Genomic DNA, 21,757 nt, shown 5'->3' on the forward strand with positions numbered 1-21,757 from the left:
ACACACACACACACACACACACACACACACACACACACACACACACACACACACACACACACACACACACACACACACACACACACACACACACACAGAGAGAGAGAGAGCTGAACAAGCACTTGTCTGAGAACTCCAACTTCCTTCCCAGTTGAGAACTTCCTGTCCACTAAATGCAGAACAAAATGATACTAAAACATTTGCTAAAGTGTCACTTCAATTTGACTGCTCATTTACTCAGATAATTAAAACTGTCAGTTAACACAATGACTCCACTAAGGCCAGTAGCCTAACGGTATCAGTTTAAGGATTTCCCACAATAATAAAATCATGAACCATTCAGGCCCAGAAACATGTGTGTTTATTACGTCACAAACAAGCCTCCCATCAGAAAACTAATTCACAACAACATGCTTCGTTACGACACTGCGAGACATGGCCTTGATTGAGCATTTAAGTGTCAAGTTAAGCATGCACTCCAAAGACCATGTGCTTGCTATCTGCTACATTGTAATGGCATCTGAACCCTTATTGCTGTACTTAAATTCAGCTCTGATACGTTTACTTAACTGTGTCTAAAGTTATTAGGGCGTTCAATCATCACAAATATTGATACAGCTGACATCGACTGAAGTAGTGAGAATTAAGCTATAGTGACAAACAGACACAACACAATGTTTTTGCAGAATATTTGGGTGAGAAAGCATAAAAAAATATATACTATCAGTCTCATTCCTGAAATATGGTTCCCTAATGTAAGAATCCATTTCCCAGACCAGGTGTTTGTTGGCTTGGACATTTCACTGAACGTTTTGGCATTATCTGATGCTACAGGATCAAGAGGTTGAGTCACACAAGCTTCCACTTTGCTGTCCTCAGTACTTCTGGTACAGAGAGGTTCTGGTAAGCACAATGCCTTCTGAATGCCCAGTGAGACCTATGTGTGTGTGTAGTAAAGGGATTCCTGGGGAAGTGAGTGTCAGTGAGATAACCTGGGAGGAATGTGCTAATCAGAGCTGAAAGGGTTTCAGGCAGGAAAGTGTGGCAAGTCAGAGGCAGGAACACAGAACTATCCCCCCCTGCCTGCTTCAGACCAACTGCCATCTGTATTTCTGCCACAGTCAGGCCTTTTCCTAACCAATGTTAGGGTTTGCAATGAGTGCTTGGCTCACGCACGCACGCCCACACACACTTAAAGGAAGTGGACCTGCTCTCCAAAAAGCTGATGTGTCATACCTTCCTTTCCTGGAACGCCATACGTTAGTTTCAGCAAAGCTCAGGAAGCGCACATGGCAGCGCCACTCTTCTTCTCCTTTTTCTGTTTCTGGGATCCTGACAGACAGGCAGTACGGTAGTGCTTCTTCTTCTGTTGCCTGAGTCGTCTCTGTAGGCGGAGGCCGTCACTCTCGGAGCCATGAGTCGATCCTGTGTGGTCAAAGTGATCACTCTGACTGAGATCCAGATACTGCCGGTAGGTGACAACAGCAGGCAAAGGAGAGAGGGAAAGATGGGGATAAATAGGGAAAGAGAGAGGGGAAAAAAGGGGAGGGGGGGGGTCTCTGCAGTCTCACCCAGGATACTGCATGTATATGGAGGTACTCGCAGATCTTGTGCTTGGATGCAAGTGAAAGTGCTTTGTTTGGTTGATGGGGTGTCTATGTATGGTGGGTTATTGTAATGGCATTTTCTGTGTGACCTATATAATACTCACTTACTACTTACACATGCACATACATACACAGTTCCATAGAGCATGATCTTCAAGACTGACATTCCAAAAAAGGGCAATTATACTCCGTGTGGAATTATCTCTCCTCCTTCTATACAATCTCAGATGTGTGGTCACAGCTATTAACTGGTTAGCTGGCTCAGCAATATCCACAGGAACCATGTCTGAGAACATATCTGTCGTGTTCCATATACAGTGGGGAGAACAAGTATTTGATACACTGCTGATTTTGCAGGTTTTCCTACTTACAAAGCATGTAGAGGTCTGTAATTTTTATCATAGGTACACTTCAACTGTGAGAGACGGAATCTAAAACAAAAATCCAGAAAATCGCATTGTATGATTTTTAAGTAATTTATTTGCATTTTATTGCATGACATAAGTATTTGATCACCTACCAACCAGTAAGAATTCCGGCTCTTACAGACCTGTTAGTTTTTCTTTAAGAATCCCTCCTGTTCTCCACTCATTACCTGTATTAACTGCACCTGTTTGAACTCGTTACCTGTGTAAAAGACACCTGTCCACACACTCAATCAAACAGACTCCAACCTCTTCAAAATGGCCAAGACTAGAGAGCTGTGTAGACCTGCACAAGGCTGGATGGGCTACAGGACAATAGGCAAGCAGCTTGGTGAGAAGGCAACAACTGTTGGCGCAGCTATTAGAAAATGGAAGAAGTTCAATATGACGGTCAATCACCCTCGGTCTGCAAGATCGAGATCTCACCTCGTGGGGCATCAATGATCATGAGGAACGTGAGGGATCAGTCCAGAACTACCCGACAGGACCTGGTCAATGACCTGAAGAGAGATGGGACCACAGTCTCAAAGAAAACCATTAGTAACACACAACGCCATCATGGATTAAAATCCTGCAGCGCACGCAAGGTCCCTCTGCTCAAGCCAGCGCATGTCCAGGCCCGTCTGAAGTTTGCCAATGACCATCTGGATGATCCAGAGGAGGAATGGGAGAAGGTCATGTGGTCTGATGAGACAAAAATAGAGCTTTTTGGTCTAAACTCCACTCGCCGTGTTTGGAGGAAGAAGAAAGATGAGTACAACCCCAAGAACACCATCCCAACCGTGAAGTATGGAGGTGGAAACATAATTCTTTGGGGATGCTTTTCTGCAAAGGTGACAGGACGACTGCACTGTATTGAGGGGAGGATGGATGGGGCCATGTAATGCGAGATCTTGGCCAACAACCTCCTTCCCTCAGTAAGAGCATTGAAGATGTGTCGTGGCTGGATCTTCCAGCATGACAACGACCCGAAACACACAGCCAGGGCAACTAAGGAGTGGCTCCGTAAGAAGCATCTCAAGATCCTGGAGTGTCCTAGCCAGTCTCCAGACCTGAACCCAATAGAAAATCTTTGGAGGGAGCTGAAAGTCCGTATTGCCCAGCGACAGCCCCGAAACCTGAAGGATCTGGAGAATGTCTGCATGGAGGAGTGGGCCAAAATCCCTGCTGCAGTGTGTGCAGACCTGGTCAAGAACTACAGGAAACGTATGATCTCTGTAATTGCAAACAAAGTTTTCTGTACCAAATATTAAGTTCTGCTTTCTCTGATGTATCAAATTCTTATGTCATGCAATAAAATGCTAATTAATTACTTAAAAATCATACAATGTGATTTTCTGGATTTTTGTTTTAGATTCCGTCTCTCACAGTTGAAGTGTACCTATGATAAAAAATGACAGACCTCTACATGCTTTGTAAGTAGGAAAACCTGCAAAATCGGCAGTGTATCAAATACTTGTTCTCCCCACTGTAGGTCTGTATCCATTTCTGTATTTACACCACAGAAAGAGCATTACTGCATAGCATTAATGTAGTAGTATTACTTCACAATACTTAATGCTTTATAACACTAAAGGTTGGGATTCATAGTAGAAATGAATCCCAACAGTTACGTCCAGAATGGAAAAATCCTGTCCAAGCCGAAATAATAACCCAGTGTTTCATAATCCAGATTAGTCTGAAGTGAAACAAGAACTTGTGTAAGGGTGAAACTGAGTTAAACAACAGCTGGCTATCTAGAATAGTGAACACTAGTGAGCTCTGTGACATACAGAGGCATCATCAAAGGCCATAGATCACTGTGCTACTGCAGGGCTTCACTGTCTGACTTCAAGGAGAACGCACATACCGAGGTAAATCAGTGCATCTTTGTCACAATTTAAAGTAGATTTGAGTATGGATATTATGTACAGTTCGTACTTTTAAACATTAAAAACATCAATTAACTTAATTTAATATTTTAAAGCGTTCTTGGTAACTTTTGCACAGCCTTACGTGATGTCGTTAGAATGTGAATGTTTTTTTTTTTACCAAGTTTCGTCTTGAAAATGTTTTTAGCCCAATTTTTTATGACCATCTTCATCATAAAAGCTCATTTAATGGGAAGCCTGAATCTGTCCATACATTATTAGTGTTTTCTTGTTGACTTTGACATACTGCGCATCCCATTTAACTCTCATTTATCATAACCGACAGAACATTTCATAAACATGATGCACTTTCTTTTTCAGTGCCATCACAGCTATGTCGTGTGAAATAATGTGATATGTTATACAGGAGACAGACAGTAAGAGTCAGTCCCAGAGTGATCCATGGATCAGATCAGTAAGCTGTCTCTCTATTCTCTGCCTGTGAGACATTCCTCGTTTTAGTGGCTTAAGCAGTGAAAACAAAGTTATGAAGTGGTCACAGCTGCCGTCCTAATAGGAGTCAAAGCTCTCATGGATATTCTCCCCACCAGCCATTAGAAAAACAAACGAAACAACAACAAATTTATGCTCTGATTCAATCATAAGCCAACTGCATTGGGAGTACAAAATATGTCTGCCTCAGGCCTACAGTACATCTACAGTGCCAATGTCTGTTAGGCATACTGCTTAATGATGTTTATGCTAATGGAATGATATGGAGAGCATTCAACTACGTATCTTGTACAGTGGGACAGAATAAGGGCATGGGTCAAGTGCACAAACAAACCTGACTTTGGGTCATTTTGACATAGAAGAAAATAATTATAAGCGATATCCAAACCAATAGGGTGTGTGGGTGTGGGAGCAGACGTGACAATATAGTCCCGACACAAATCTAAGGTTGCTACCTAGGCTGGCTGGTTGTTCATTCTATCGGTTCGGGTTCCAGAGACGAGACCCAGTCGTTAAGTCTTTCTGTTCTGTGTATATGGACGCGACCTAGTCGTTCGTTCTAAATATTCCATTGCCATACTGGCTGGCAAAGTTCTTATCCCTTGCTTGCTAGCTAGCCAACTACGGCTAACTGACCGTCACGTCAAACAGCAAAGTAGCTGCATTTGCATTTGTTTAAGATGTTTTTTAGTTACATTTATTGGTGTACATTCATAACAATGAGCTAATGATGTGCGATTTCGCCTGGCATAGAAAATGTGCATACTCATTAGGACACTGTTGTTCAGAGAAGCTAGCCAACAACACAGCTAGCACAATCACTTCAAACTGAAGCTGGAAAGACTGCAAACTAGCTGCATTTAGTTTTCTATTGAGATTTCATTGTATATATCCATAAAAATTATGCCAACTGATTCATGATTTCGACTGGCTGAGATAAACTGTCTGCTTGTCTGTCTCGTCCTGACAGGTACATTACTATGGGACAGCTGGAGATCGAATTTCAATATTCAAACAATGTCGCAAATGTTGGAGAGACCGACAGCAAAGTTTGTACAAATCTCCGGTGTTGAAAGCCAAATGCTAGTCTAAAAGAAATGGAAGATAATGTCTAGATGTTTTTATAGAGGAGATCAAGTTTCTAAATTGCCTGGCTGGGCTGATGAGACAGTGGATTGCGCAGTGAGATGGAACAGAGTAAATAGGCATTTCAACGTCATTGCTTTGGCCACTGGTAACTTGTGGAATAGAAACTGTCTGGAATGCAATTTTAACCACAAAGCATCTAGGATTAGACCCACCCGTTGTATAAATGATGATGCATTTACATGACACTTCAACATTCTATGGCAGCCATGTTAGCTCCTCATTAACATTACATGGGTAATATTCAAACAATGCTACGTAACTGATTTGTCTAGAATTAGAACAATATTAACAATTCTAAAAGTCGGCCTAACTCTTTAAATATATGACTCTGATCACGACAATCCACTGAATGACAGAAGGGACGTCACAATCAGTTCCAACAAGTGGAATAGAATAAACTCTTCCATTTTCAAGAGTGTCAAAGTCATTTACAAACCTTTACATCGCCGATTCTCCAGGCAGATATCTTATTCTGTGCCTAGTGAACTGCAGTGTGTCTTGTCTTCATGCACAGCCCTGTCATTGTCGTGCCGCGCATTAGTGACAGAAGATACATTACTTGGTAGGAATCTAATTAGATGTCCCCTAACGACCTAATAGGCGTGTCTCCTGCTGCATGTACAGTAGAGAGAAGGCTATTAATCCAAGGACAACCTCTATCTCTTCAGACAACAAGCTGAGTGTAGTACGCTGGCAGCCTTTTCCATCCGCAGTGGAAAAATGTTGATTGAGTAACAAATGGCACCTTGTTTAGCCCTTAGTTGCCAGCGATGAGACTTGGTCTCTCTCTTCATTGGTGACAAGTTCAGTACTGTCGTGCGGGAGTCCATTCTGAGCAGGGCCAGTCATCTATGTGAGCTATGTGGACGACAGACGACAGCACTGGTGTTGACCAAAAATGCTGTGCAAAATGTGCATCTGTGGTCAAATCAGGAGCTTCTATAGTACTTTTGTTTAGATTATTTGTTAAAAAAAAATGTACAACCTAAAGATGTTGTTGCTAGTATTGGAGTAAAGGGTAGCAAGTGGTCTCGGTTGTCTGCTGTGGTCTGGAGCTAATAACAAAGAAGGTCATTCTGAATGTTCCTGTATGATGACCAAGATTACAACTTCACAACTCTAGTACAGACCTACGTTGACCTGAGTTGCTTCTTCTCTGTATTGAATGAACGAGGAATGATTAAGAAAGCCAGAAGCTACTCCTAAAAGGAGACAAACGTTTCCTGCCAGGAGTTCAATCAGCAAGGCAAATAGTTTCCAGTAAAGATGTTAAATTCTCACGGGAATTAACTGATAGTAGAAATTAAAACCCAATTCATCCAGTGGACCTAATAATCAATCAACCAATTCTTCCCAAAATGCTTAGGCAACGGTAAACCAATTTTTAAAAAACGACTACAATGATCTCTTTTATAGCCCTAGACAAGATTTTAAAAAAAATTGACAAGAGGATAAACATAGGGTCACGATAGCTACAGTACTAAAATTAGCCCCCAGATATAGTCCATCTAGGGTTATTCTTGGAGTAATTGACATTAGACAATGAGCGGCCAAAGGAGGGGTCATGGTGCAAATGGCCCTCCAAAGTTATTTAAAAAAGAAGAACAAGAAACCAATTGTGCTAGAGTCAACTACTAGACGAAGGAGATCGTAGAGAGTCCGGACTAGGGGTCGATCGTGATTGGCCGATAACTCCCAAACAGAAACAGGGCGGTCCCGTTGAATTAGTCGAGATATAGGCAAAAGCCATAGGCAGATATCCTGTTGGGATCAAACCCGGGGGTAATCTGATGAGTCTCTGTTTGAAGTGATTATCATGGAGGGAAACTAAGGGATAGCCCAGCTTCTCGCCTAATTAGCAAATTTAGTGCAGAGCCTTAAGAAGTTTATAAAGACACTGGCTGAGGACAGGAGGGGACAGTCCTCAACATATCAACTCATATCAACTCACCCGGATAGCCACCGGATAGCAGCAGCTTAACCGCAATCCTACTGCTATTTTGAGCTGTTCTACAACTAGCAGACCAGACCTGAAGACAGTCTCTCTCTGACCGATGAGAATGCCACACTTAAGTGACTGTAGTTACTACAAGATGCGAGACGGAGCCCGAGTTTCCAATGTAAGGATGAATGTTTAGCAATAGCAACAGTATACATACACCAATGAAGTCGACTTGGACACTTTGTTGAGATATTCATAATTGGTTTAGTAAGTTGGTTGTAGTTGTATGGTGTGTGTATACATTTAGGGCATAGACATTTGAAGGATACTACATTGGGACATCTGCTAGTGCTCTACTTACTGTTACAACTTTTTACACTTATGGTAAATCATCTTCTTCCTGACTGTCTAAGGTTTGATTTGTCCATGATTTGCTTGAGAAGTCAAGAGGACATGTCTTGTGTTCAGGGGTAAAACATGATTAAGATGATTAAGAACAATTTGACGAAACAGCTTCAACATGACTCACGACTTGCTACACTATCAATGCTCTCTCTGAGACTGCACTGAGCGGTGACTTTTATTTTTTATGTCTATCTTAGAATGCATACTAACACTAAACTCTGTTATCTGAGACTCCATAGTAACCGTTGCCTGTTGTGTTACCCAATAACTGATCTTAGGTCTGTATGGAACAGGTCCAGAGCCACCTGGAGGGCTCTAAGTTCCACCTGCACCAGGCCCAGAGTCAGCAGGTCAAGCAGTATCTGACCCTGGGTTCCAAGCTGGCCGGGGGACAAGGGGGCCACCCTCACCCCACTGCGCAGGGAGGGCAGCTCCTGGGCACCGTTCCAGTGATGAGGAATGCTCACATGGCCCCCCTCAGCGATGGCAGCACCCCCAGCAGCCCCGTTACACTGCTGACCCTGGCATCCAACCACGACAGTGAGGTGAGTAAGCGTTTTGATTGATCTTTTCAACAACAGCAAGTGTTCATCTAGGTACCTTTGATATTTAGTGTTGGGATTCAATCAATCCCGCTATGTGTCTGTTTTATCTCAATGTCTTTGTTTAGTAGGTCCTTACAGTGACAAAAATAGTTAGGTGATTTAATCACACTATGCAGGTTTGATTACAGAGTCCTAAATCTCTTTTACCTGAGATACCAGCTGTGTAAACAACTCAGTTGTTCTCTAGTGACCTGCCCATTCTCTTTGAAATGCTCAGCAATAACTTCAGAGATTCAGTTCCTAAAGAGAATCTCTGTTAAGGAGGAAACTAGTTTGAAAACAAACATTTTGTTCCCGCCATGGCTGATCTCTTCCAGCATGGTGGTGAAGAAATGTCTGTTATTTGATTAGGATCCTAACTGTCCCACCCTCTGAATGATAGGTTTAGAGATGACGCAAAAATAAATGTTACATTGAATTACAACGTTATAATGACCTGTTGTTGGATACATAATGTATCTGAATTGAACTGAGCCTGGTACAATATGACTGTTTTCTTTTAGTTTCCAATGGATGAAGTTATTGATGACTTGATTAGCCTGGAGTCCGGCTTCAATGACGGGGGCTTGGATTGTATGGATCCCAGCATCATAATGCAAAACAATGTAAGTATGACTAATCATATTAACTATTATATCAGTCGCAAAAGTCAAGGGAAAAACACTTACTTGAAGGGTAAAAACAGAAGAAATGCTATCGACATGCAGGTGTTTCTGTCTATTGATTCTTGCTGACCTTATTCCTTGATCCAGACGTGATTCCCAGAAGATCCTTGATCTCCTTGACACTCACGGAGAAGCATATATTGGGTAGTTAAGTTCAGCTTTAAAGTTAAGTTGCTTAACTAACTTCTTTAAAGGACTTAAAAAGGGGAATGTGAGGAACTACTTCCTCGGCCAAACGTGAACTTTCAGGCCTGACTTGCTTGGGAAAAAAAGGAGCTGGCTTTGTGTGAGGTCAGATTAAGTCCACCGATGAGTCAAAGTTCATTTCACCTGGGTTGAGGCTTAAAGCATTTCTCACATTTGTCAAGATGCCGAACAATACGGATTAATCCGCAAGTGGTGTCATGACACGGGTAACTGATGACAGTGTGAGAATAATGTGTTAATTAGTATAAACACTAAGTCTGGTGATTCTTCTTTTTTTTGCTGAAAGCCCGACATGGACACTGGTCACTACCGGGGAGTTTGGGAAAGGTAGTCAAGAAGAGAGGGAGAACGGCGAGACTATGCTAGATATCTACTACAACAACAAAAAAGATCTTGTTCAGACTAGGCATTCCATTAGAAAAATGTATGGGATGGCAGCAGAGACAAGTGCTCCCAGTGCGAATTATATCTGGAGTTGAATTCCAAAAAACGAAGACTCATTTGAGTAGCGATTATAGACACACCTGAACTCACCACAGAGGTATGTGGTACGAAAGGAAAATGGGGTTCCCACCTGCATTTCAAGAGAGAGGCATTGAGGAGAGGCCAACCAGACAGAGAGATAGAGATGAAGAGAGATAGAGATGAAGAGAGATAGAGAAAGACAGAGGCAAGCAGGCAGCCAGGCACACAAACACACACATAGAAAAGGAGGGAAAAAAACGAGGTGTAGAGAGTGAAGATCAGAGCGACAGGGAGAAAAAGGGAGAGGAGGAGAGATTTAGAGCGAGGCAGTGAGGCATTGGATTGGGTTAATGCCTACACTCCCGATGGGCTTGTTCCGAAATGATAGCGCGCTTAAATGGATCAATTCATTCTAATTAGTCATACAGTACGATGCATCACGTCGTTTTGTCATGTCAACATATCCCAGGAACACAGATGGGAGCGGATTGAAGTGATTACGATGTGAGCAGTCGGGGACTGTTGCAATCTTTCATTTTGATAAGTATCCCCCCCCCCCCCCTCTGTTAGAGATAATGACAGAGAGAAACCCATCTACAGGCAAAGCAAACCAACTGCAAATATTGAAATGTCTACAGTTCCTTATTTTTCTCCTACTCCCTCCTTCCTGCCCTCCCATAACTTGACCTCTATTCTTATCCCTCTCTACACTATTCTAGGAACTGAATTTCACACATACACAGTGACAAATTGTCTTTACACAGCTTGTGGCATCTATGCCGGCTTTTGTAAGATTCCCAAAAATGCACAGCTCCCTAAGATGAGACATGCATTCCAACAGAGTTCCTAAAAGAGACCCTAGTTATCCCGCTTGTTCGGAAAATATATGCCTATTTTCTCACAGTGGACAAGCAGCGTAGAAAAACAGTTTGGTGTCTGTTTGGGCGGGTTATGACCCGGCTTTCATCCAGTGGGGTGCTATTTTGAACACACAGACGCCTCTGTGTTCTGGGGCCCTTTCAAGCTGAGTAGCCATAGTGGCCACTGATATTGGTACTATTAGGCTAGTAAACAGGGGCACGGAGCGAGGTCGTACCCCCAGAGAAGGACCTGAGAGGGCCTTAGGGGACGCAAACAGGGCTGTGGTCAGGCAGGGCCCCTGGTGGGGAGACATGGAGGCCCCTAGCCTCTCCTGCTGGATCACACAAAGCAATGCCCTGAGGGCTGAGAAGTGACAGGACTGCCAACAGTGCTATGATTGCCCTCGTCTGAAAGCCTTACAAATTCCTGCCACCATTTCAATGCTTTCAACTAAGCCAAAGTCAATCTGCTTCCAAAAGTTGCAATGACTTAGTGAACCTGAGGTCCCCGAGTTTGAATGAGACGTTATCTCTCTGTGTCTGTGCGTCTGTGTTCAACCATTCCCTGACATCTTCCTCCTCTCCTTTTCTTCTCTCCAGGTGCTGAGCAGCAGCATGCTGGACATCTATGGGTGTGAACCAGGTATGACTACAGCCACTCATGGCCGAATGACACCTACCTCACGCCCCACTAAGCTCACTACTGTAAAAAGGGAAGTCACGGGTACGAACACACATCATAGCACTAAAGATGATCAAAATAATCAATGCATGATCACATCGAAAGAGGATAGAAGTGTGAAACTCAACCACATACTGTAGCATAAAAGCACAACACTAGGTGACACATTCCTGACAAGTCTAGGTCATGTCAGTTACTGGCATCCATTTTTATTTTTAGGAATGAATAAGTTTAGGATTTTTTTAAGGTGCCCGACAACAGGAAACAAGAAAGAGTAATCCATTTAGTCATTTTTCTTCTTTAGCTGAGTAGAATTATGACAAAAGGCTGTGTAGGCCCTCTTCTTCAACCCTGATGTGTAGAGCGTTAATCCTACACAAACTATTCAACTTATTACTAAGTAAACTCATGAATATCCTTAGATTAAGTTTTGTCTGCTCTCAGCCGATTGCCATTGTGTATTCTATACAGCATCTACAACTTGTCAGTCAGTTTATTATAATGGAAGACCGTGCAGGTATCAACATGGATTTGTTTTGGATCAATTACGGATCGCTTCTATAGGGTGCATGTGTAGTAGCACGAGTTCACTGTCTAGCCGTATCAAGTCCAACGAAGAAGGAAGATGAAGGAAAACAAGACAAATATGTTTACATGTAACACACAGATTTTTCCCTTGAATGTGTAGTGTTTGGACTACAGTTGTGTCACTCACATCCCTATTTATCAATGGCCTCTGTCCATAGTCCGCGACACAAAGGACCTCTGAGAAATGTTTTAGAAATGCCATGCATCGAGTAAAGCTAATTGATTTAGGAAATAGAAAGGATGCCTCGAGAACGCTTCACTCCGACGAGAAAATAAGTGAATTAGTATATTTTTCATATAAGTGTGCGGTCGGGAACAATGGGCAGTTACCAGAGGTCTAAATGACCTTATTGAATCAACAGAGACGAATTGAGAAATCCAATCACAGGTTCTAATTATATCATTTGGGAGAAATGTGAATGTGAATATGAATGATATAGCATGCCTTTCCCCTCATGGGTAGATCAGCAAATTTGTTAAGCAGACTTAATTGCCAGCCTGAGTGGCTTAAAAAGAGGACACAGATTTTTTCACAATGAACCAAAGAGAAGAGATGCAGTATGCCAGGCGGGCTGGGAGCGAGTGGGATAAATAGAGCCCTTTCACTGTGTGCGTGAGTGTGTGGAAGGTTCAGACTCTGTGGAAGGTTCAGGCTTTCTGTCTGTGGTGGCAAAGATGATCTCCACTCTGTCTGCCACCCCAGAAATATCCAGGCCAGAACTGTGTATCGACTGACTGGAGCTTCTTTCATACTCTGTGTGCGTTTCTTATCAGGCTGTGTTCTTCTTTGTGTTTCACAGAACATGAAACGAGAGTGATGGCCAAAGAACGACAGAAGAAAGACAATCACAACTTGAGTAAGAGTTGCCCTACTCAATACAGAGTACCGTTCGGAAATGTTGCGTGGGGCCACTAAAGTAACTCAATGTCCTCTCACTCTCTCTCTCACCAGTTGAAAGAAGACGAAGATATAATATCAACTACAGAATCAAAGAACTTGGAACAATGATACCAAAGTCGAATGACCCGTAAGTGATCTAGCGCTTGTTAGATTTTTTTCAGTCTTTATTATGTTCCAAACATTAGCTTACCTGACTTAAAGAAACTCCCCATGATCAAGTCTATTGCCATGAAAAGAAGCGCAAATGTCTGTCTGGTGTTAAGCATATTAAATACTAAGCACAGGCCGCTAAATGTTGTTAATTGAATTCAAATTAATAGTCAAGAGCACATTTCGCTTCTATTTCAAGGGTGTACTTGAGTAGCTATTGTAGTCTTCACGCTCTGCAAAGTAGTGAGTCTGTGTCCTCCATGGGCACTCAACAGTAGACTACAGCTTAGAGCTCAATGATGAAGATTGGGGTCAAACGCAAAGAAGGCCACCACCCATTTGAATCAAAGTTTGAGCACAATTGGCCCCCCCTAGATGGAATACGGAAGCCGGAATTGGAATCCGACTGGCCCAGCAGCAATTTAACTTACGATAGAATTTAAATGGAAGGTTACCGCTGGCGCCGTGCCATTAAGACAAGATAAAGAAGATTATTAGCTGTGGAGCAGACCAACGTCTTGTTCCAAAGAAAGGTGCATTTTACAACTGCTTCCTCCTTTTTAAAAAGTAATGGTATCAGGGAACGGGGCCTGCACTCTTGGATTCTTCTAAAGTCACATTCCCCCCCCCCTCTTCCGACACCTATTTTTACTTGAGGATTAATTTTACCATATAAGCGGTTCCAGAATGGATTTTCTGCCGACGCACTTATACTTAACTATTCTATTAAAATTCCCATTCAAAGGCTGGATGTAATGTCCGAGAATGAATAATTGGCCATGTAAATCACTATTTCTTATTCATATATATATAAAAAATGGGTCCCTGTGTAAGTTTTTGTACAGAGCATTCCGCTGAGGCGGTGAATAAAAGGTTATCTTTTACGTCCCTCTGCTGTAGTGATATGCGCTGGAACAAAGGCACCATTCTCAAGGCGTCGGTGGAGTACATCAAGTGGCTGCAGAAGGAGCAGCAGCACGCCAGAGAGCTGGAGAACAGGCAGAAGAAGATGGAGCAGGCCAACAGGAGGCTACTGCTCAGGATCCAGGTATGGACTACGGGAGAGAGAAAGACAGACACCCTCAAAACCCGAGCATACCTCCCCCTACAGATCCCCAACCCAGCGACTTCCCCATCCTTAACACCATGTCAATGTGCACCATCACAGCCCTGATGCTCAATAGAGCCCCCCCCCCCTCACCCCCTTCCCTGACAGAGACCGGACTTGCTTCTATTGATGTTTGTCAAGCAGTTTCTCATCACCACTGTTCTCTTCCACGTCTCCTCTCCAAGCCACAATAATGACCTAAATCAAATCAAATGTATTTATATAGCTGATATCTCAAAGTGCTGTACAGAAACCCAGCCTAAAACCCCAAACAGCAAGCAATGCAGGTGTAGAAGCATGGTGGCTAGGAAAAATTCCCTGGAAAGGCCAAAACCTAGGAAGAAACCTAGAGAGGAACCAGGCTTCTCATTGTGCCGGGTGGAGATTATAACAGAACATGGCCAAGATGTTCAAATGTTCATAAATGACCAGCATGGTCAAATAATAATAATCACAGTAGTTGTCGAGGGTGCAGCAAGTCAACACCTCAGGAGTAAATGTCAGTTGGCTTTTCATAGCCGATCATTAAGAGTATCTCTACCACTCCTGCTGTCTCTATAGAGTTGAAAACAGCAGGTCTGGGACAGGTAGCACGTCCGGTGAACAGGTCATGATTCCATAGCCGCAGGCAGAACAGTTGAAACTGGAGCAGCAGCACGGCCAGGTGGACTGGGGACAGCAAGGAGTCATCATGCCAGGTAGTCCTGAGGCATGGTCCTAGGGCTCAGGTCCTCTGAACGAGAGAAAGAAAGAGAGAAAGAGAGAGAGCATACTTAAATTCACACAGGACACCGGATAAGACAGGAGAAGTACTCCAGATATAACAAACTGACCCTAGCCCCCCGACACATAAACTACTGCAGCATAAATACTGGAGGCTGAGACAGGAGGGGTCAGGAGACACTGTGGCCCCATCTGATCATACCCCTGGACAGGGCCAAACAGTAAGGATATAACCCCACCCACTTTGCCAAAGCACAGCCCCCAAACCCCTGGAGGGATATCTTCAACCACCAACTTACCATCCTGAGACAAGGCCGAGTATAGCCCACAAAGATCTCTGCCACGGTACAACCCAGACAGGAAGATCACATCAGTGACTCAACCCACTCAAGTGACGCACCCTTCGTTGGGAAGGCATGAAAGAGCACCAGTAAGCCAGTGACTCAGCCCCTGTAATAGGCTTAGAGGCAGAGAATCCCAGTGGAAAGAGGGGAACCGGCCAGGCAGAGACAGCAAGGGTGGTTCGTTGCTCCAGAGCCTTTCCATTCACCTTCACACTCCTGGGCCAGACTACACTCAATCATATGACTGAGATGAGTCTTCAGTAAAGACTTAAAGGTTGAGACCGAGTGCGTCTCTCACATGGGTAGGCAGACCATTCCATAAAAATGGAGCTCTATAGGAGAAAGCTCTGACTCCAGCTGTTTGCTTAGAAATTCTAGGGACAATTAAGAGGCTTGCGTCTTGTGACCGTAGCGTACGTGTAGGTATGTATGGCAGGACCAAATCAGAGAGATAGGTAGGAGCAAGCCCATGTAATGCTTTGTAGGTTAGCAGCACAACCTTGAAATCAGCCCTTGCCTTAACAGGAAGCCAGTGTAGGGAGGCTAGCACTGGAGTAATATGATCAAATTTGTTGGTTCTAGTCAGGATTCTAGCAGCCGTATTTAGCACTAACTGAAGTTTATTTAGTGCTTTATCCGGGTAGCCGGAAAGTAGAGCATTGCAGTAGTCTAACCTAGAAGTAACAAAATCATGGAGTAATTTTTCTGCATCATTTTTGGACAGAAAGTTTCTGATTTTTGCAATGTTACGTAGATGGAAAAAAGCTGTCCTTGAAACAGTCTTGATATGTTCATCAAAAGAGAGATCAGGGTCCAGAGTAACGTCGAGGTCCTTCACAGTTTTATTTGAGACGGCTGTACAACCATTAAGATTAATTGTCAGATTCAATAGAAGATCTCTTTGTTTCTTGGGACCTAGAACAAGCATCTCTGTTTTGTCCAAGTTTAAAAGTAGAAGTTTGCAGCCATCCACTTCCTTATGTCTGAAACACAGGCTTCTAGCGAGGGCAATTTTGGGGCTTCACCATGTTTCATTGAAATGTACAGCTGTGTGTCATCCGCATAGCAGTGAAAGTTAACATTATGTTTTCGAATGACATCCCCAAGAGGTAAAATATATAGTGAAAACAATAGTGGTCCTAAAACGGAACCTTGAGGAACACCGAAATTTACAGTTGATTTGTCAGAGGACAAACCATTCACAGAGACAAACTGATATCTTTCCGACAGATAAGATCTAAACCAGGCCAGAACTTGTCCGCGTAGACCAATTTGGGTTTCCAATCTCTCCAAAAGAATGTGGTGATCGAGGGTATCAAAAGCAGCACTAAGCTCTAGGAGCACGAGGACAGATGCAGAGCCTCGGTCTGATGCCATTAAAAGGTAATTTACCACCTTCACAAGTGCAGTCTCAGTGCTATGATGGAGTCTAAAACCAGACTGAAGCATTTCGTATACATTGTTTGTCTTCAGGAAGGCAGTGAGTTGCTGCGCAACAGCTTTTTCTAAATTTTTTGAGAGGAATGGAAGATTCGATATAGGCCAATAGTTTTTAATATTTTCTGGGTCAAGGTTTGGCTTTTCCATAGAGGCTTTATTACTGCCACTTTTAGTGAGTTTGGTACACATCCGGTGGATAGAGAGCCGTTTATTATGTTCAACATAGAAGGGCTAAGCACAGGAAGCAGCTCTTTCAGTAGTTTAGTTGGAATAGGGTCCAGTATGCAGCTTGAAGGTTTAGAGGCCATGCTTATTTTCATCATTGTGTCAAGAGATATAGTACTAAAACACTTGAGTGTCTCTCTTGATCCTAGGTCCTGGCAGAGTTGTGCAGACTCAGGACAACTGAGCTTTGAAGGAATACGCAGATTTAAAGAGGAGTCCGTAATTTGCTTTCTAATAATCATGATCTTTTCCTCAAAGAAGTTCATGAATTTTTTACTGCTGAAGTGAAAGCCATCCTCACTTGGGGAATGCTGCTTTTTAGTTAGCTTTGCGACAGTATCAAAAATACATTTTGGATTGTTCTTATTTTCCTCAATTAAGTTGGAAAAATAGGATGATTGAGCAGCAGTGAGGGCTCTTCGATAACAGTACTGTCTTTCCAAGCGAGTCGAAGGACTTCCAGTTTGGTATTTTCTGTATACCAGGGAGCTAGTTTCTTATGAGAAATGTTTTTAGTTTTTAGGGGTGCAACTGCACCTAGGGTATTGCGCAAGGTTATATTAAGTTAGGTTAAACTCAGTTAGGTGGGTAACTGATTTTTGTCCTCTGACGTCCTTGGGTAGGCAGAGGGAGTCTGGAAGGGCATCAAGGAATCTTTGTGTTGTCTGTGAATTTATAGCACGACTTTTGATGCTCCTTGGTTGGGGTCTGAGCAGATTATTTGTTGCAATTGCAAACGTAATAAAATGGTGGTCCAATAGTCCAGGATTATGAGGAAAAACATTAAGATCCACAACATTTATTCCATGGGACAAAACTAGGTCCAGAGTATGACTGTGACAGTGAGTAGGTCCAGAGACATGTTGGACAAAACCCACTGAGTCGATGATGGCTCCGAAAGCCTTTTGGAGTGGGTCTGTGGACTTTTCCATGTGAATATTAAAGTCACCAAAAATGTGAATATTATCTGCTATGACTACAAGGTCCGATAGGAATTCAGGGAACTCAATGAGGAACGCTGTATATGGCCCAGGATGCCTGTAAACAGTAGCTATAAAAAGTGATTGAGTAGGCTGCATAGATTACCTGATTAATAAATAGACTGATAGACTTTGGCTCCATCCGTCCAGAAGGAGGAATCAGGTCAGAATTAGGTTGTGAGTCCTAATAATACCCAGAGCCATGCCTCTCTCCTCCCACTTCCCCCTCGCCCTGAAACAAAGCGTTAAACCGGGGCGACTGGGTATTGACATGGCAGCAGAGAAGAGCCAAGCAGACAGTGGAGACGTTACCACATGTCCTTCAGCCACTGAGCCGTCGCAATTAACCAACCAAATGAATCAGCGCTTTCACGGCTCTCGCTCTTACGCTGAACTCACAGTCAAGCTAAACTTCTCAATGTAACATTGTCATCCTAAAGGACGCCGAGACCAACTAAACACATAGAACACAAACGAGACAAAAAGAGACATTTCACGTGGAGAGAGAGCTAAACACAGGCATTTAACGGAACATTAGCCTCACAGCGTTAGCCTAAAGAAGCGCCGATGACAGTTTAGTAACACACTGCAGGGAGAAAGACGGCATCACCACCAAGCATCACCCACATAAACATCACGCTAGTCTTACTTAAATGTACTGTTGGAATCCTACAGAAAGATGTTGTAACTGAGAGAAACAGACGGTTATAACTTTGCATCACGTAACGTGGGAACAGCAATGATTCTCCCTTGCATCGCATTCCTCTACACTCTTTTTATCCCCCGAGTTTGTTTAGCTAAACGACATGCTAGCCTAACCGTTATCAAGGTAGATTGACAACAGACTTTTACCCATAGTGTTACTGCTCGTAGAGCGTCGATGGGGAGGCGTGAACCACATTGCTGACCTGCTGGTAGCTGATTGATGAGGTTTTGTCATTGGTTCCTCCCCGTCATGTTTATGACACATATCCCGAGGGCCCTGGCTGCTTCCTGAGAGGGGGGTCTGGAGAGGACGGGTAGATTAAATGGATCGGCCTCCACTACATTAGAGTGCTATTTAAAGTCAATTCATAATCATCTACCAGACTATGAGGTATGTGTGTGTAGGGGAGGCAGGGAAGGGGGACGGGGGGGGGTATGTGTGTGTGTAATGTGTATGCATCCATGTGTGTTTGTGTGTGTGTATAAGGGTTGCCAACTCGTACAGAGCTCATTCTAAGAAAAGTAATCTCCTTCATTAAAAATCTTATTCGAACACTGTTCCCATTCCTATGTATTTGAGAAGAACACTGTCCTGATCCTTGGTCCTTTTCTGTGCGTTTCAGGAGTTGGAGATCCAGGCCCGTGCTCACGGCCTCCCCAGCATGGCCACTGCCCTGGGTACTGTAGAGCTCTCCTCCCATCTCCTCAAACAACAGCAGCAGCAGCCCTTGGCTCCCCAGTCACAGCAGGGTCCTCAGCCACCCCTGTACCAGGAAGAGCTGAACGGGGAGTACCTCCAGAGGACCTCCATGCCAGCCATGACCACTGGGGGCGTCACTGGGGTTACAGACCAGGGTCAGGAGGTGGTTGACGGCTCCACCACTTTCTCCGACCCGCTTTCTCACTTCACAGACTTCTTCAGCGCCACGCTCAAAGAGGAGCAACGGCTGGACGAGATCCTCATGGACAACCCGCTCTCGCCGTTCGGCACCGACCCGCTTCTCTCCTCCGGCTCACCCGACGCCTCCAAGGACTCCAGTCACAGGAGCAGCTTCAGCTCGGACGATGACGACCTATGATCCCTGACCCCTACGCGACCCCCACGGTGACCCTGTGTCAAAGGTCAAAGGACATAGAGCAGTTGGTCACCCTCACAAATTGGTGCGGGGATTTGTTCCAGCCCAGCACCAACAACACATCCGATTCTACTGACCAGCTCGAATCATGATTAGTGGGCTCAGGTGTGTAAGTGCTGGGTAGGAGCAGATGCCTGCACACCCTGTGGCTCTCCAGGACCAGGGTTAGTTACCACTGGCACTCCCACTTTTGACAAACTTTGGTGGAGAGTGTGTACCTCGCGGGCAGAACCAGACTCATGAGAAAAAGGGAGAAAGACAATCGGTCCATACTGATCATATGATACGGTTCCAAAATGCATTGGACACTGGGGTTGTTGTACACCACTGTAAACTATACGGTGGCTTTGCAATATGCCAAAAGAGGACAGTGTCCTTTTTCAGATGTCTACTATTACAGTTATTGTATAAAATGACTTTAAACCACTGAGGTTCACTGATGGGCCCTATCTAGAGCTAGTTACTGGTGGTTCCTCTTTCAGACAGAAATGAAAATGGAACAGTGATACTTGGCGAAAAAGCCTAACACTTCCTTTGTTTGTCTTTAAATGTATTTTTACAAAATGTTTTATGTATGTATGTGTTTTAATCCATGTATTCCTAAAAAAAAAACATTACATTATCTAACATGCTCTCTTTTGTATTCTTAGTGGGGGTGGGGAAAATAATAATAAACCCCTTTTTTTTTATAAATCAGACCTGGCGTTTTTTTTCATTAAAATCACACATACTTACCACATACCCAACACAAAAGCTCTCGTGTTTAATTTGTAATATTGCCTACTCTATCACAAATAATTACGATAAAAAATTTAAAAATGACGGAGAGACCTCCTGTTAACTTTCATTATTCTCCTATCTAACAGGAGCCGTTCAGTTATGAACCAGAAAAAGTGACAGAGAGGTTGATTATCACATAGTCAGAGGCAAGACCTATGAGGCTAAACTGATGAATGAAGGTCCATACAGGTGAACTGTCTGAACAAAGGTGAGAGTGTGGGCAAAATGAAGGTTTCGCCCAGGGTGACAGACAGTAAATGAGCGACAGAGAGAAGACAGAGAGAATGGGAAAATGAGGAGTGATGATGACGAGCCAGATAACGGCTCTTAAGGACAGGGAAAAGGCAGAATGAAAGGAGAGTGAGTATAAAGTAGGCTTTAAAAAAAACGTGTTCGTTAAAAGTTCCATGAAGAAGCTAGGTGACTGATTTAAAAGAATATGTCAAATTAATCATTGAGAATCAAAATAGTTGCTTAAAAACTTTACTCAGAAAAGGTTAGTCAGACTTGTTTTGGATACATATAATGCTGAAATCTTTAGAAGAAATCTTTAATCAGTGGATATTTTCTAATCATGTTAAAGTTATGCATTAATAAAACAACAAACAGTCCAGAGTGAAAACAACAACATTTCAATGCGTTTCAGTGGATACCCTGTGTTCCTCATCAAAGCTCTTATAAATTAATGTTTTAGAATGTTATTAGCTGTATGTTTCTCCCATAATGAAATCGAAAGATTCCTGCTTGCATCTCCTCTCTAGCTACAAAATAAAATTGAACCACGAATCATTATGAAATATAGGCAGGCCAACTACAAAGCGATGAGTGATGTTTACGGGTAATTGGCCAACGCAATTATGGAAGGTAAATATGGATTTTCATTAAAGAGAAACCATGGAGGGTCTCGGAGAACTTTGCGTTGCGTGACTAAAATACATTTTCTAAAGGCATAATTTACATTTTGATGTCAATACGATTCTCTACAGATACTCTCCTATTGAAAAAAATATAAAATAAATAATTTGGATACACAAGCTTATGTGACTAAAAGAATCAACACATTTCATCAATTGAATGCATTTCAACCATGTCCAGTTTCCTTGCTACATCAAAGACAATATTGAACAAAGTTCAAGGGCTTCTACTCAAGGGCTTCAAACAGTGATGTGGCCTGAGGCAACGGTGACATCAGAACTAGGAACTTTTATTCGGAATATCACAGTTCATTAAACCACCGCTTTGGAAACTCAGGGGCAAGACAGGGACACAACGTGTCTTATTTAGATTGACAAAACAGTCGGA

General features: G+C 43.2%; 1 protein-coding gene across 2 annotated transcripts; it reads left to right on the forward strand.

Moving 5' to 3' along the window:
• The first annotated feature begins 1,170 nt into the window (after positions 1-1,170).
• On the forward strand, positions 1,171-20,373 carry LOC109896779 (transcription factor EC-like). Of its 2 annotated transcripts, none has more exons than XM_020491128.2 (8): positions 1,171-1,471; positions 8,185-8,436; positions 9,000-9,101; positions 11,294-11,336; positions 12,764-12,820; positions 12,916-12,991; positions 13,915-14,062; positions 19,163-20,363. In XM_020491128.2, the coding sequence occupies exons 1-8, from the start codon at positions 1,415-1,417 to the stop codon at positions 19,616-19,618; spliced, it is 1,191 nt and encodes a 396-aa protein (XP_020346717.1). In that variant the 5' UTR covers positions 1,171-1,414; the 3' UTR covers positions 19,619-20,363. The 2 variants fall into 2 exon arrangements, with proteins under 2 accessions (XP_020346717.1, XP_020346716.1); XM_020491127.2 differs by having other exon boundaries at positions 1,354-1,471; positions 8,170-8,436; positions 19,163-20,373.
• The last annotated feature ends 1,384 nt before the right edge of the window (positions 20,374-21,757 follow it).

This window comes from Oncorhynchus kisutch, linkage group LG9 (genome assembly GCF_002021735.2).
Source record: "Oncorhynchus kisutch isolate 150728-3 linkage group LG9, Okis_V2, whole genome shotgun sequence".
NCBI classification, from domain to species: domain Eukaryota; kingdom Metazoa; phylum Chordata; class Actinopteri; order Salmoniformes; family Salmonidae; genus Oncorhynchus; species Oncorhynchus kisutch.